The 15,024-nt window shown below is 40.3% G+C and overlaps 1 protein-coding gene across 1 annotated transcript in view; it reads left to right on the top strand.

Moving 5' to 3' along the window:
- LOC126175120 (huntingtin) overlaps window positions 1-15,024 on the top strand; it is a 539,564-nt gene that overhangs the window by 520,459 nt on the left and 4,081 nt on the right. Inside the window, exons 50-52 of the mRNA XM_049921673.1 lie at window positions 7,653-7,815; window positions 10,168-10,328; window positions 14,152-14,239. Coding sequence (XP_049777630.1) covers window positions 7,653-7,815; window positions 10,168-10,328; window positions 14,152-14,239 — 412 coding nt within the window. The remainder of the gene's footprint in view (window positions 1-7,652; window positions 7,816-10,167; window positions 10,329-14,151; window positions 14,240-15,024) is intronic.

The following is a 15,024-nucleotide window of genomic DNA, read 5'->3' as shown; positions in this document are numbered from 1 at the left end:
GCTTGAGTGGTTTTGATGATGGCTAGTGATGGCCATATCCACTGTTTCTTGAGATGATGTCATTACATATATTCTAGCACTGCGATTGTCAGTTGTACAGTTTTTCAAAACAAAAATTCTAGAATTGCAATTGTGAATTACGTAGTTCATCATAAATTCACTCTAGTTCTTATTCACCAGTATGATTAGGAAGTATACATATCAGCATGTATTTGTAATAATCCCTAGGTCCCTGAAAGGGCTTTTGAGAAATGTTCAGTTATCAACTTAACTCAAATTTGTTTAGCCTAGCTGCACTGCTACTGAAGATTATACCGTAAGACAGTGTTCAGTCATGGTATGCAAAGTATGCTTGTAATCCCATCTGCAAGTCAACAAAATGAGAGATATTTCTTAGAGCAACTTTCCAATGTATGATCACTAAAGTACAAGTTGCAGCTCAAAAGTGATAAACATTCCACTATTTATATAGGTAAGGAAACTATGGAGCATGTGACATCATTGGCATGAGCATTGACAGTCACTGGACATTTACCACTTCACAAATGTTTTTGTCATCCTTTCCCTGCATTGCAGTCTTCATCTATACACAGTGCTATTAATCCTCTATTTTAGTAATGTCATTTACCCACCTTCCCTTTGGCCATCATCTCAATCTTTTCTTATCTTTTCAAATCCAGCAAAGGCCTTCTTGTTGCACCTGTCATCCATACCCAGCTAAACATATGCAACCCATGTAATGAATGTCATTTTTGCTTCTGGTATTGTAATTATGTACATCATTGCTCCTTTTAAGCTGTAGTGGATTATTTACATTATTTTCGTGTCTCTTCCAGTAGCTCCAGTAAGCATTCTTACATCAATTACTGAGCAACCATCACTCATATTGTTAATGATTTTTATGCCTACTTTAAAGTTATCTTGTAAAGTTCTTACTTACTTTTATTGTTGAAGCTTAACTGCATTTACTGAAAACTATACAGTATCTGATCTTCTGGCCATATGAATTGACAGAATCTTTTGGGTTTTCAGCTGTGTCAAGTGATGAAATTCCTGTGAGCTTTCAGATATGTTCAGTTGCTAACTGACTGCAGTGTCATTAATGGTCTTATACTTGTTTAGTCAAGATACTGACTGTAACATCAAATGTGCATAGTCCATCACCAATCAAAGCAGTATTTAGGTTCCACATCTCCTGTGTCCACTTTAACCTCATGATGGCCGAATCCTTGCTATATGGAGCTGCAAACCACATTTTCTATTGAGTTGTTTTCAATATTTTAATTTCATGTGTTTCTTTTATTTCACTCTCCCAGAAACCATAGATCCATGTAATGTCAGGAGACACATCTGACACAACCTCTGATCCCAGTTGAGCTGCAGTGCTAAACAATGTAGTCAGTGAGGAAAGTGTAGCTGTGCATGTATATGTATGTTCTGTATTACTTAGCTCGAACAAAGGGCATAGTCCGAAAGCTTAGCCGTGTTTTTGGTCTTTTTTATATGCGTGTTGACTGCTGAGTGACTCATTTATACAGTGAAATGAGACAGTGGAAACTCCAGGTAGGTATATCAACAATGTAGGAAAAGATAGCCTGCTACTTACCATAAAGATGACACTTTAAGTTGCAAACAGGCACATTTAAAAGACACTTACACAAAGCTTTTGACCACAGCCTTTTTCATAAAAAGAGAAACACACGCCATTCGTTCACACAAACAAGCACACCTCACACACACACACACACACACGATCACCAACTCAGCCAGTTCGGGCCAGAACACAGTTATCATGTGGGATGGAAGCAGCATGTTTGCAATGAGTGGTTGTTTTTACTCCTCCAATTGATTGACTGATGATATTTTTTCCAGCTTTTCATCAAGTTTTACTTATCTACTGATATCATCTTCTGGTGGGATTTACTATCATTCATCGGTTTCTGTATCTCTTTTAGAGCTTTTCTACCTATTTATCACTTGTGAACATGTTGATATGTACACTTTAATGATTTCTGTGGAATATCTTTTGTCTATTTGTTAAAACAACTTTTTCTGTTTTGTCTTAGATCCCCTCTATACATATAATATTGTTTTTAATTTTCTATTTTAGGGTAAGGCTATATCTGATTTTCTTCCCTGCCCTCTACTTGATTTTAATTGGGTATCTACTCTCTGTTTTTCATATTTATTTATTTGTTATGTATTTGATAGCCTTAATATATTCTGTTTGAAGTTATTTAAGTAATGTTTCAACTTGAAACTTTCTTTTTATTACACAGCAGTGCAGTTTCTAGTTTCAAAATAAAATATAGTATAAGAAGTTGGACTTCCAAAGTCCATATTACTTATAAGAAGCTGGACTTCAAAACTCCATGTTACTTTTTGTTTATCTGTGTTTAAGGTGTAAGGTGCTAATACTGCAAAAGCAGCTGGGCATACCACGTTGTCTGAATTTTCCAAGCAACTGATTTCAATATATTTTCACCCAAGTTGGAATAAAAACATCCTGGAAATAGGGATGGCATAAACCTCACATCAGTCATCCTGCTAAGGCCAGAAGTGCTTGACGAGACATACAGACAGTGATAAACCTGAATTAACACCTACAATCTCAGGAAAACGTACTTACCAAATGTTAAGAAACTGTTTTCAGCGATATTCTACTACCTGTATAAAATATTCTCATGATCACAATTTTCTTATTCAGTTTATTATTTGTACAGAATTCACCTTTATCTCTCCCCATACATTTTTATTTTCACTTTATCCTCATGTTACACTTTCCACCTTCTAATACCATGGCACCCTCACAACATCCCCACAATGACCCCATTAAGTTTTATTTACATTCCCTCCGCAAACATGCCTTCGCCCTAGCCAGATTACGCTCCCATATTTTATTTACTCAGGCTTGTCTGACGTTTGGCATTACCCCCAAAGGCCTCACACTTAAAGTTCCCATCTCTGGCTGTAACCCTTCTTTCCATCAGTCCCTATACCAGTTCCGAACCGAACAATCCATAGCCCTCACCCGCCTAATCCTTCACCTACACATCAACTCAGCCAATGAGCACCCCCGTCAACTCCTATCCCTAATCAAAGTCCTCAATCTTTCCTCTCCCACATCCACACCGGCTGTTCAGAGCATCCTCCTACAGGCCAACTGCAAATTAGAACAGCATGCCACCCTCCACCTCAAAAAACTATCCAATCTCCTGGTTTCCCACCTCCAGAAAGGCAACTCACTCACCCTCCACAACCTTTCCAACAAACCTCAACCTCCTCTCATTGCACACAGACCCAGTCTCTCCCATCTACTCAATCTCCCACTTCCAGCTCCACTCCCCCCAAAACCTCAAAATTCTAGTCAACACAATCTGGAACCACAACACCCCAATTCAGTAGTTAACCTTTCCTCCAAACCTCTCTCCCAATCTGAAACCTCTGTCCTATCCAAAGGCCTCACCTTCAGCCCCACTCCCAGATTCAACCAAACAGCCCTCGTCAAAGATTTACTGTCCTACACTCGTAGTCTCTGCTGGAAATATCACTTTGCCACAAAAAAAAAAATTCCTAATCCTACTCCTAATGATCCAACTCCCCAACACACTATCCAAATTTAACCCTGCCTGGAACAGTTCCGTCCTCCACCACAGTGGGACCCATCTCCTCTTCCTCAAAATCACCCTCTCCAAACCTTCCAGGAATTTCTCACTTCCAGCCTTGCCTCTCCATCTTTCTTGAAAAACCTTAATCCTACTCCCAACATCACCACAGCTGGAGCCCAGACTATCTGTGATCTGAAGGCTAACCGATCCATCATCATTCTTCCGGCTGACAAGGGTTCCACGACCGTGGTACTTGATCGTCGGGAGTATGTGGCTGAGGGACTGCGTCAGCTTTCAGACAACACTACATACAAAGTTTGCCAAGGTAATCCCATTCCTGATGTCCAGGCAGAGCTTCAAGGAATCCTCAGAATCTTAGGCCCCCTGCAAAACCTTTCACCTGACTCCATCAACCTCCTGACCCCATCGACACCTCGCACCCCTACCTTCTACCTACTTCCTAAAATTCACAAACCCAAACATCCTGGCCACCCCATTGTAGCTGGTTACCAAGCCCCCACAGAACGTATCTCTGCCTACGTAGATCAACACCTTCAACCCATTACATGCAGTCTCCCATCCTTCATAAAAAACACCAACCACTTTCTCGAACGCCTGGAATCCTTACCCAGTCTGTTACCCCCGGAAACCATCCTTGTAACCATTGATGCCATTTCCTTATACACAAATATCCCACACGTCCAGGGCCTCGCTGCGATGGAGCACTTCCTTTCACGCCGATCACCTGCCACCCTACCTAAAACCTCTTTCCTCATTGCCTTAGCCAGCTTCATCCTAACTCACAACTTCTTCACTTTTGAAGGCCAGACATACCAACAATTAAAGGGAACAGCCATGGGTACCAGGATGGCCCCCGCGTACGCCAACCTGTTTATGGGTCGCTCAGAGGAAGCCTTCTTGGTTCCCAGGCCCGCCAACCCAAAGTTTGGTACAGATTTATTGATGACATCTTCATGATCTGGACTCACAGTGAAAAACAACTCCAGAATTTCCTCTCCAACCTCAGCTCCTTTGGTTCCATCAGATTCACCTGGTCATTCTCCAAATCCCATGCCACTTTCCTCGACGTTGACCTCCATCTGTCCAATGGCCAGCTTCACACATCCATCCACATCAAACCCACCAACAAGCAACAGTACCTCCATTATGACAGCTGCCACCCATTCCATATCAAACGGTCCCTTCCCTACAGCTTAGGTCTTCGTGGCAAACGAATCTGCTCCAGTCCTGAATCCCTGAACCATTACACCAATAACCTGAAAACAGCCTTCGCATCCCGCAACTACCCTCCCAACCTGGTACAGAAGCAAATAATCAGAGCCATTTCCTCATCCCCTCAAACCCAGAACCTCCCACAGAAGAACCCCAAAAGTGCCCCACTTGTGACAGGATACTTTCCGGGACTGGATCAGATTCTGAATGTAGCTCTCCATCAGGGATATGACTTCCTCAAATCCTGCCCTGAAGTGAGAACCATCCTTCATGAAATCCTCCCCACTCCACCAAGAGAGAGTGTCTTTCCGCCATCCACCTAACCTTCGTAACCTCTTGGTTCATCCCTATGAAATCCCCAAACCACCTTCCCTACCCTCTGGCTCCTACCCTTGTAACTGCCCCCGGTGTAAAACCTGTCCCATGCACCCTCCCACTACCACCTACTCCAGTCCTGTAACCCGGAAGGTGTACACGATCAAAGGCAGAGCCACGTGTGAAAGCACCCACATGATTTACCAACTGACCTGCCTACACTGAGAAGCCTTCTATGTGGGAATGACCAGCAACAAACTGTCCATTCACATGAACGGGCACAGGCAGACAGTGTTTGTTGGTAATGAGGATCACTCTGTGGCTAAACATGCCTTGGTGCACGGCCAGCACATCTTGGCATAGTGTGAGACCGTCCAGGTTATCTGGATACTGTCCACTGACACCAACCTATCAGAACTCCGGAGGTGGGAACTTGCCCTTCAATATATCCTCTGTTCCTGTTACCCACCAGGCCTCAACCTCCGCTAATTTCAATTTGCCGCCCCTCGTACATCACTTGTCATGCAACAACATCTTTGCCTGCCACCCATTCCATATCAAACGGTCCCTTCCCTACAGCTTAGGTCTTCGTGGCAAACGAATCTGCTCCAGTCCTGAATCCCTGAACCATTACACTAATAACCTGAAAACAGCCTTCGCATCCCGCAACTACCCTCCCAACTGTACTTCTGCCTCGACTGACATCTCTGCCGAACCGCTTTGCCTTTACATATGTCTGCCTGTGTCTGTATATGTGCGGATGGATATGTGTGTGTGTGCGAGTGTATACGTGTCCTTTTTTCCCCCTAAGGTAAGTCTTTCCGCTCCTGGGATTGGAATGACTCCTTACCCTCTCCCTTAAAACCCACATCCTTTCTTCTTTCCCTCTCGTTCCCTCTTTCCAGATGAAGCAACCTTGGGTTGCGATAGCTTGAAATTTGTGTGTGTGTTTGTGTGTTTTTTATTGTGTCTATCTACCAGCACTTTCTCGTTTGGTAAGTCACAGCATCTTTGTTTAAAGGATTACCCACCTCTGATCAAATAGATGTTCGTCAGTGGCTCATGGGGGGGGGAGGGGGGGGGTGCTTAGGACTGGTTTTGTATCCACAGAAGTGACTGTCCCCAGATCCTCACAACAAATGGTTCCCCCCCCCCCCCCCCTTTCCCCCTCCCCCCCATACTGGAGTCTTTTGAATCTTCTCAGATGCATCCGTTTTTCCTGCCTAAGGAAGGAACAAGTTTTTCCAAAAGCTAGATACGCCGTGTACTTCTATATACATTATTAAATATTTTGTTTCCTTGCTTGTAAGTACTGGACAGCAAATCTGCCTCGTAATTTTATGTTCACAATAATATAAATGTAACTGAAGCTCTCGAGCGTTGCATTGGATAGTGTCAATAATATGTCCTCGTATTTCAACCAATCTCCCACATGTTATCATTATGTAGTGCAGGTGACTGTTGTTGGATCGCTACAGCAATTAGAATATTACATAGGCACTGAATAAGGGTCCTGAGCACTGTTTTCAAATTGCTGTGAGTTGGATATTCAAGATTAAATGATTCTTAAAAGCAGTGGTGCTTTGCCATTATTCCAACTTATTTTGTGTGACCTGACATCACGAAGTTGTTGGTAAACTAGTATGACTGAAGTATGATTGGTAGTTAGAATAATAATGTAGGTGAATGACAAGATTTTTAGTAACTTAATCATATATTTTTCGCTGCACTTTCTACAGTATAGAGTTTCTACAGTATAGAGAACCAACTATCTGGCATTACAGACCACATCTAGTTATTGGCTTACATGCACTAAATTATAGAGTAAACTGGACTACTCCCAGTCATTTCTGAGGGTATGCTACATACTATATACACTTGACATTATTCCATGATGTTACGGCAGACAGCCTGATGACAGTGTAAGCCGTATAAAATTAATTAAAGTAGGTCACAGTGTGGGCTGTCAAATTGCAAGGCACAAAGAAGAGGACTTTCGTGTCACTCGTTGTGTCATTGTGGTTTGGGCACATCATTTATTGTGACTTAGATGATTGAAACAGTACTGGTGATTTATTTTCCAAGATTATGTTTTTGGAATTTGGTCTATATATCTGCATTATGTATTCACTGTAGACCCTGAAATGAGCAGAGATTCTGTTGTTTTCAAGCCTTTCTCTGTGTTTTTGAAGTGGAAGATCAGGATCAGTAACACAGAGAGGACGTTAAACAATGGTACTATTGTAGAGTTCTCACTAATGTTGTTCATATTCTGTTATGGATCTACAGAATATTTCACACTCTCTTCATGAGATACGTAAAAGTTGTGGGGGAAAAATATATTTTATGGTACCATTCAGTGAATTTGCTATGAGCACCAATAGTAAGCTATACCAAGAAATATTGTGTTGCTTGTTGAAATATTATGTTGCTTGTTGAACATATTGTGAAACTTAACCTTTGCTTACTATTACAGAATTTGTTTTGTTATTTCAGGATTAAAAAGGGTTATCCATTTGAAGTTGAGCTTCTCTGTGGTGTTCTTCCAAATTTACTTACAGACTTCTTCCCACCATCAGAAATATTGACAAAAGTTGTTGGTGAATTTCTGTCACCTCAGCAACCTCATCCACAGCTTCTTGCTGCAGTTGTCTTCCAGGTAAGCAGTTCATATTGCAATAGAAACATTTTTTTTTTTTTTTTGTAATCCTGCACTACCTTGAAATGTAAACAATCCTTTATTTGAGAAATATTGTATACTTCTATGCATGTGTAATAGGATTGTGAAATAATATGGAAAGGATAGATTGCTATTCAAATAATGGATAGTCCAGGATGGAATGTAACGATATTAGAGAAGGAAAGTTGCTACTCACCATATAGTGAAGATGCTGAGTTGCGATAGGCACAACAAAAAGATTCACACAATTATTGCTTTCGTCTATTAAGGCCTTTGTCAGCAATAGATGCACACACACACACACACACACACACACACACACACACACACACAAACGCAACTTGCACACACGTCTGCAGTCTCAGATAACTGAAACCACACTGCAAGCAGCAGCACCAGTGCATGATGGGAGTGGCGACTCGGTGGGGGTAAGGAAGAGGCTGGGGCAGAGAGGGGGAAGGATAGTATGGTGGGGGTGGTGGACAGTGAAGTGCTGCAGTTTAGACGGAGGGCAGGAGAGAAGATGGGGAGGGGGGCAGAGAGTAGCGGGAAGGAGAGAAAAAAAAGAAATTAAAAGACTGGGTGTGGAGATGAAATGACGGCTGTGTAGTGCTGGAATGGGAACAGGTAGGGGCTGGATGGGTGAGGACAGTGACTTACAAAGGTTGAGACCAGGAGGGTTACGGGAATGTAGGATGTATTGCAGAGAAAGTTTCCACCTGCGCAATTCAGAAAAGCTGGTTTTGGTGGGAAGGATCCATATGGCACAGGCTGTGAGGCAGTCATTGAGATGAGGGACATCATGTTTAGCAGTGTGTTCAGCAACAGGGTGATCCACTTGTTTTTTGGCCACAAACTGTGGCTGACAAAGGCCTTAATGGCCAAAAGCTATAATTGTGTGAATCTTTTTGTTGTGCCTATCGTGACTCAGCATCTCTTCTATATAGATTGCTATTCGCCATATAGGGATGTTGAACACAGACAGGCAGAACAAAAAGACTGCAAAACATGTCAGTTTGTGGCCAAAAGGCCTTTTTCTAAAGTAGGCAACACACCCACCCACACACACACAATCACTGTGTCTTGCAACCGAGGCCAGACGGAGGCAGTGGGAATGTGTGTGTGAGTTGTCAGAGAGAGAGAGAGAGAGAGAGAGAGAGTGTGTGTGTGTGTGTGTGTGTGTGTGTGTGTGTTTTGTCTACTTCATAGGAAAGTCATTTGGCCGAAAATACTTGTTTAACAGTCTTTTTTGTTGTGACTGTCTGCGACTCAACATCTCCTCTATATAATCAGTAGCAATCTATCATTTTTTTTATATTGTCATTATTACATCCTGGATTTTCCATTCTTTGTGGTAAGATTGTGCAAGGCATTAAATTATGTTTTCAAATTAGTTAAATTCACATGACCATTAAAAGATACAGTAAAGGGAAATTTACAGAGGAGGAGTTACAATGACACACACACAGCCAGAGGATCAAATTTCAGTAATGTATCTTTCGTCACTTGCTGTGGCTTTTAGGCAGACATTTCAGGTGCCTAATTCAGTACCAAGTGACAGATTTCCTGTGACATCTTACAGGTGTCTAGCGTGTATATGCAATATTTCCCTTTCTCTATGTTTAGCAAGAGCTAAGAGCTGATTTTGTTCTGTCACGTAATGTGCATCATGGTCTACGTGTCATTGTTATTTGCCCAGAGTGTTCAGAACAAGCACACAGTTTGTCAACTTCTTGCACTGTTGGTTATATTTGAAACACCACTGTTCAACCAAGAATTTGGGCCATCTCTAGCATGGGGTGATCTGGAAATGTGCAATTTCTCACAGGCTGTGTAAACAAAAATCGGATATTTGTTTCAGAGTTTTCATTGAGAAATGGCTGTACATAGCTGTGTTTAGAAACTTCTGTACTATGCCTATCTCTGTCGCAATGAAATCTGCCAAAATTTCATGTAGAAATCTACTGTAGTAACACTTCAGATTGCATGACACCAGATACGGCACAGCATTTTATGCCTGTTTGCTACTTGATACTGAGTATTTCTCAATGTGTGCTCTTCCAGCAATTTGGGTGGCTGGTATTTCAAACATGTGTATCATTAAGCTGGAAAACTGGCGGAGGTGAAGGGAGAATGTGCAGTCACTTAATAGTGAATTATGGAATCAATCAGGTTTTCTTCACCTGCATATAAGTGAGACATAACTTCCAAAAAATTGTTAATGGATTTCTTTTACTTTGGATATACTACTTATAAATAGGAATTAAATTTTAATTGTTGTGTAGTTCCATTAGAAAGTGAATTATTAATGGAAGATCTTAATTTTTACAGGTGTTTGAAAGTGCATGTCAGCAGTCACAACTGCCATTACTGCAAGAGTGGGTCGTGCTCAGTTTGTCTAATTTTACTCAGTGTTCACTAGTAGGTATGGCAACATGGTGCCTCACATGTTTCTTCATCAGCGCTTCAACAAATCCGTGGCTCCGAGCTCTGTATCCTTTTTATACTTACTCTCAGTGAAATTTGTTTTTACTCCTACATCATTTCCATGAATAATTCAGCATCACCACCATTATAATTTTATTATTGTGTGCATGAGTTTTTGTAATTAGATGAGTATTGGACAACAATTGGAGAGAGGAATACAACAAAAATCGTTCATATTCTGGAAAATATAAAAATGTTCAAAGAGAGAAAAAATGTATCATAAAACCCGGTTTTTACATTCCCACATTTTTATGTTAATTTTTGTCAGTAACAAGTCCATGTTACAACATTTTCCACATTTCTAATTTTTTTTAACATTATCATGACCTTTAACATTGATTTTTAACAGATTTATGAAAAAAATGCATTGTTTTACTACTCTTAACTCACTCCTGGAACAAAGCAGAAAATGCAGACTATATGCAAAGTTATTCATCATTTAACATAGGGTTAGCTCAGTAAGCAAGATTTTCATTGTCGATGTGTTGGATCATGGCCACCTATATTATAGGTTCACAGTGTTTGGAAGTGTGAGAAAGTATGGGAGCTATTGTCTTCATGTTAGTCACAATCTGATGATAGTGACTAAAGTGCGCGTCATTTATGACGGCGGCCGAGTTTAGGTTCGTTCTGCGCATCTGACGTCACAATACACAGTCAGCCAATGAACAGGGAACGACGTTGTCAGAGCTTGACTGCAGTGCAGAGCATGGATGAGTGTCTTCAGTTTTAGAAACGTTCAGTCATAAATAAAGTAACTGAACAAAAGCAATGTCTTGATAGCAGACTTTCTTTTATAGAAAGTTTGGAAAAAGCATTCTTTATACCAATTGCTTCATATTCTATTAATTAATTAAACCAAAAAATTAATAAGCCTCCTAATTCAGGTGATAGCAAGGAAAGGTGTTTGTATCATTCTCACTAACTGCTTTTTTGCAATTAAGAACAGCGGTAATTGTTTATTTCCTATTGTACTTCGACAAAACGTGAGTAATTCATAATCATACCAACAGTGTTTGTCGGTATTTTGCGTGATATTTTACAGTCCTCCAGGAGACGTATAGAATGATGAGCTGCATTAGCGTAATGGTTAAAGTGTATGGCTGCTACGCGAAAGGTTCTGAGTTCGAACCTTGATCGGTGCTTAAAATTCTCTTTATTTAAAAACAATATCGAAGTGTCTTACTTCATGAATTTTATTCGTTTCAATGTAATTTTTTGAAATTTCTAGTGGCAACTAAAATCGACCATACGGAAAGTATGCGCTATGGACTTTTATCTCTGCAAACTCTTCAAAATTTCGTGCAATGGTTTTCTACATCTAATGCTGCACAATAACTGCGTTGAAAATCGAAACAAAATTAAGTCATTTATTGGGGGAAGGTATCAGTCAAGAAGATGTGTAAAAATCAAATTTTTGGGCCAAATAGTTTTTGTGAAATCGAATGATAAAGTGTGTCAAAGCAGTCGAAACACCATGTGTCTGCACAGGCAAGCAGTGCAATGATGACAAAATTGCGCACATCGCGAAATGCAGGGAGCACGTCTCTGTAGCAGTGAAAGGGTTAATGCGGCCGTGGTGGCTTTACCTCATAAACTGCGCGCTCCCCCCTAAACGTAAGTCTTCGAACTATACTATAGCGCTGCTTCTCTTGGCGCGTACAACTGGCAACGCAGCAATCTCCCACGTCTGGGCGGGCATGCGTGAACTGCCAAGATAAAAGAATTGAACTGTAGTAGCAGCCTTCATTCTGCTCATTCTGTTGTATTACAAGAGCTTTAATTTAATTTCAGAGTTATTTCTGCAAATAAGTACCACTTTGGAAGATAGATGTCTCTATAATGGGTTTTCATGAATCACTGTTTCCTCCACATGAAATATGGTAATTTGTATTATGCATTCAGTCTTAATTTGGTATGACTTGATGTCAGATGAAGCATTCCTCCTCAAGATGCTCCATAACATGATGATAATTTCTTCCCTCTTTTTCATCAATGACATCCCTGAACCGAGGGACCTCCTTGTTACCAACAAAAAATCTCATATTAAAACACGAATCTCTTTTAAATGTGGTTTCATAAAATACTTTTGCTTCCATGTTTTATTTACACCATCAGACACAATCAGAATGAAGAGGGAAACCCCCATACACGTTTGTGTGTCAGCACTTGGCGACAGCCTTTGAGGTTGTCGCTTTGTATACTGTGGAGAAATAAGTAGAGCTAATTGCTGTTAGAAAAAAAAAAAAACAAAAACAATTATTTCAATTTTTTTAAATAACCAAAATTTACATTGTTTTAATTTCATATTTTGAACAACGTAATGGGGAATGCCAGTAATATTAATTTAGCGGAGATGCTGAGTTGCAGATAGGCACAACAAAAAGATTTTCACACTTAAAGCTTTTGTCCAATGGCCTTTGTCAAAAATAGACACACATAAGAACACACACTCACGCAAACGCAACTCACACACATGACTGCAGTCTCGGACAATTGAAACCACACAGCGACAACATGAAATGGAAGATGATATTGCATGAAGAATTTGACAGAGGACTGAAATACCTAAGTCAAAACAAGGCCCCAGGAGTAGACAACATTCATTAGATCTAATGGTAGCCATGGTAGAGCCAGCTGTGACAAAACTCTACCATCTTATGAGCGAGGTGCATGAGACGGGCTAAATACCCTCAGACTTCAAGAAGAATATAGTAATTACAATCCCAAAGAAAACAGGTGTTGACAAGTGTGAAAATTACTGAACTATCAGTTTAATAAGTCACGGCTGCAAAATACTAACATAGATTTTGCACAGACAAATGGGTAATGTGGTAGAAGCTGACCTCAGGGAAGATCAGTTTGGATTCCGTACAAATGTAGGAACACGTGAGGCAATACTGACCCAACAAATTGTCTTAGGAGATAGATTAAGGAGAGGCAAACCTACCTTGCTAGCATTTGTAGATTTAGAGAAAGCTTTTGACAGTGTTGACTGGAATACTCTCTTTCAAATTCTGAAGGTGGCGGGGGTCAAGTACAGGGAGCAAAATGCTTTTTACACCTTGTACAGAAACCAGATGGCAATTACAAGAGTCGAGGGGCATGAAAGGGAGCCAGTGGTTGAGAAAGGATTGAGACAGAGTTGTAGGCTGTCCCCGTTGTTGTTCAATGTGTGTATTGAGCAGGCAGTAAAGGAAACAAAAGAAAAATTTGGAGTAGGAATTAAAATCCATAGAGAAGAAATAAAAACTTTGAGGTTTGTCGACGACATTGTAATTCTGCAGAGACAGCAAAGGACTGGGAAGAGCAGGTGACTGGAATGGACGTTGTCTTGAAAGGAGGATATAAGATGAACATCAACAAAAACAAACCAAAGATAATGGAATGTAATCGAATTAAATCAGGTGATGCTGACGGAATTAGATTAGGAAATGACACACTTAAAGTAGTAGATGAGTTTTGCTATTTGGGGAGCAAAATAACTAATTGTGGTTGAAATAGAAAGGATATAAAATGTAGACCGGGAATGACAAGGAAAACGATTCTGAAGAAGAGAAATTTGTTAACATCGAGTATAGATTTAATTGTCAGGAAGTTGTTTAGTAAGCAGATTCAGAAGGATGTAGGTTGCGGTTGGTACTTCAAGATGAAGAAGCTTGCACAGGATAGAGTAGCATGGAGAGCTACATCAAACCAGCCCCTGCACTGAAGACCACAACAACAACAACAACAAATAACTAATTTAAATTCTGTAGAACATAGTATGTGGCCTGTTTCATTTATTTTTGTATTTTTAAACAATTCATTTCCTTAGCTATGTCTCAGGTTTCCACACGTTCAGTCACGCATTGGAAAATGTGAATATGAAGACAGGAAGTTACTGTGTGTAGCAGCCGTAGATTTTTATCGGCAGGTAAATGTTCTACTATTATCTCTCTCCCTCCCACCTTCCCCCTCTCTCTGTCTCTCTCTCATTCATGTGTTAAGTTTTTGGTTGTGTTTATGTGTCTGTCGATGACTCAGTCCCTCTACTACTTGGTAAGTTGTTACTTCTACTCCAAAATTATTTACATTCTACCATAACTTCCTATACCAAGTTGATATTAGTCATTTGTAAAAGTTATTTTAATGCTTTATTATATTCATTTGACTGACAATCTATCATCCATTACCCCCTTTCTAAGTGGGTTTGGCCAGCAAAACTTTAGTGCTCATTTCACTTATTCCCCAAGCTTAAAACATTTTTAAGGGAAAAAGGTTTTCACCAGTTTTTAAGCTGCCAGGAAGTTTCAAATCAGTGGACACTTCACAGCAGGTAAGGGTTCATTCTTTAAAGAATTCCGTAAGCCATGACCAAACCATTTCTCTGCATTACCCTTTCTTCCAAGATTGCTAGCCCAGCAAGGTGTGTAGGAGAGCTTCTGTAAAGTTAGGGAAAGTAGGAGAGAGGTATTGGAAGAAGTGAAGTTGTGAGAGTGGTTCGTGAGTAGCGTTTCAACAGCTCTGGTAATAGCATTGCTTGAAAGGCAAAATTCCAGGTTCGAGACCAGCTCCAGTACACAGTTTTAACCTGCCAGGAAGTTTCAGCTGATAACAAGTATATACAGCTGTATTAATGATGAAAATATGAAGTAAAAGTTTAACTTCAGTCAGAAATTGTGATTTTATTCAAAACAACCACTAAATAGCTTTTTTAAT

Source organism: Schistocerca cancellata, chromosome 3 (assembly GCF_023864275.1).
Source record: "Schistocerca cancellata isolate TAMUIC-IGC-003103 chromosome 3, iqSchCanc2.1, whole genome shotgun sequence".
Classification (NCBI taxonomy): domain Eukaryota; kingdom Metazoa; phylum Arthropoda; class Insecta; order Orthoptera; family Acrididae; genus Schistocerca; species Schistocerca cancellata.
Note: the sequence above shows the minus strand (reverse complement) of the source record. Positions and strands in the feature narration are given on the sequence as shown.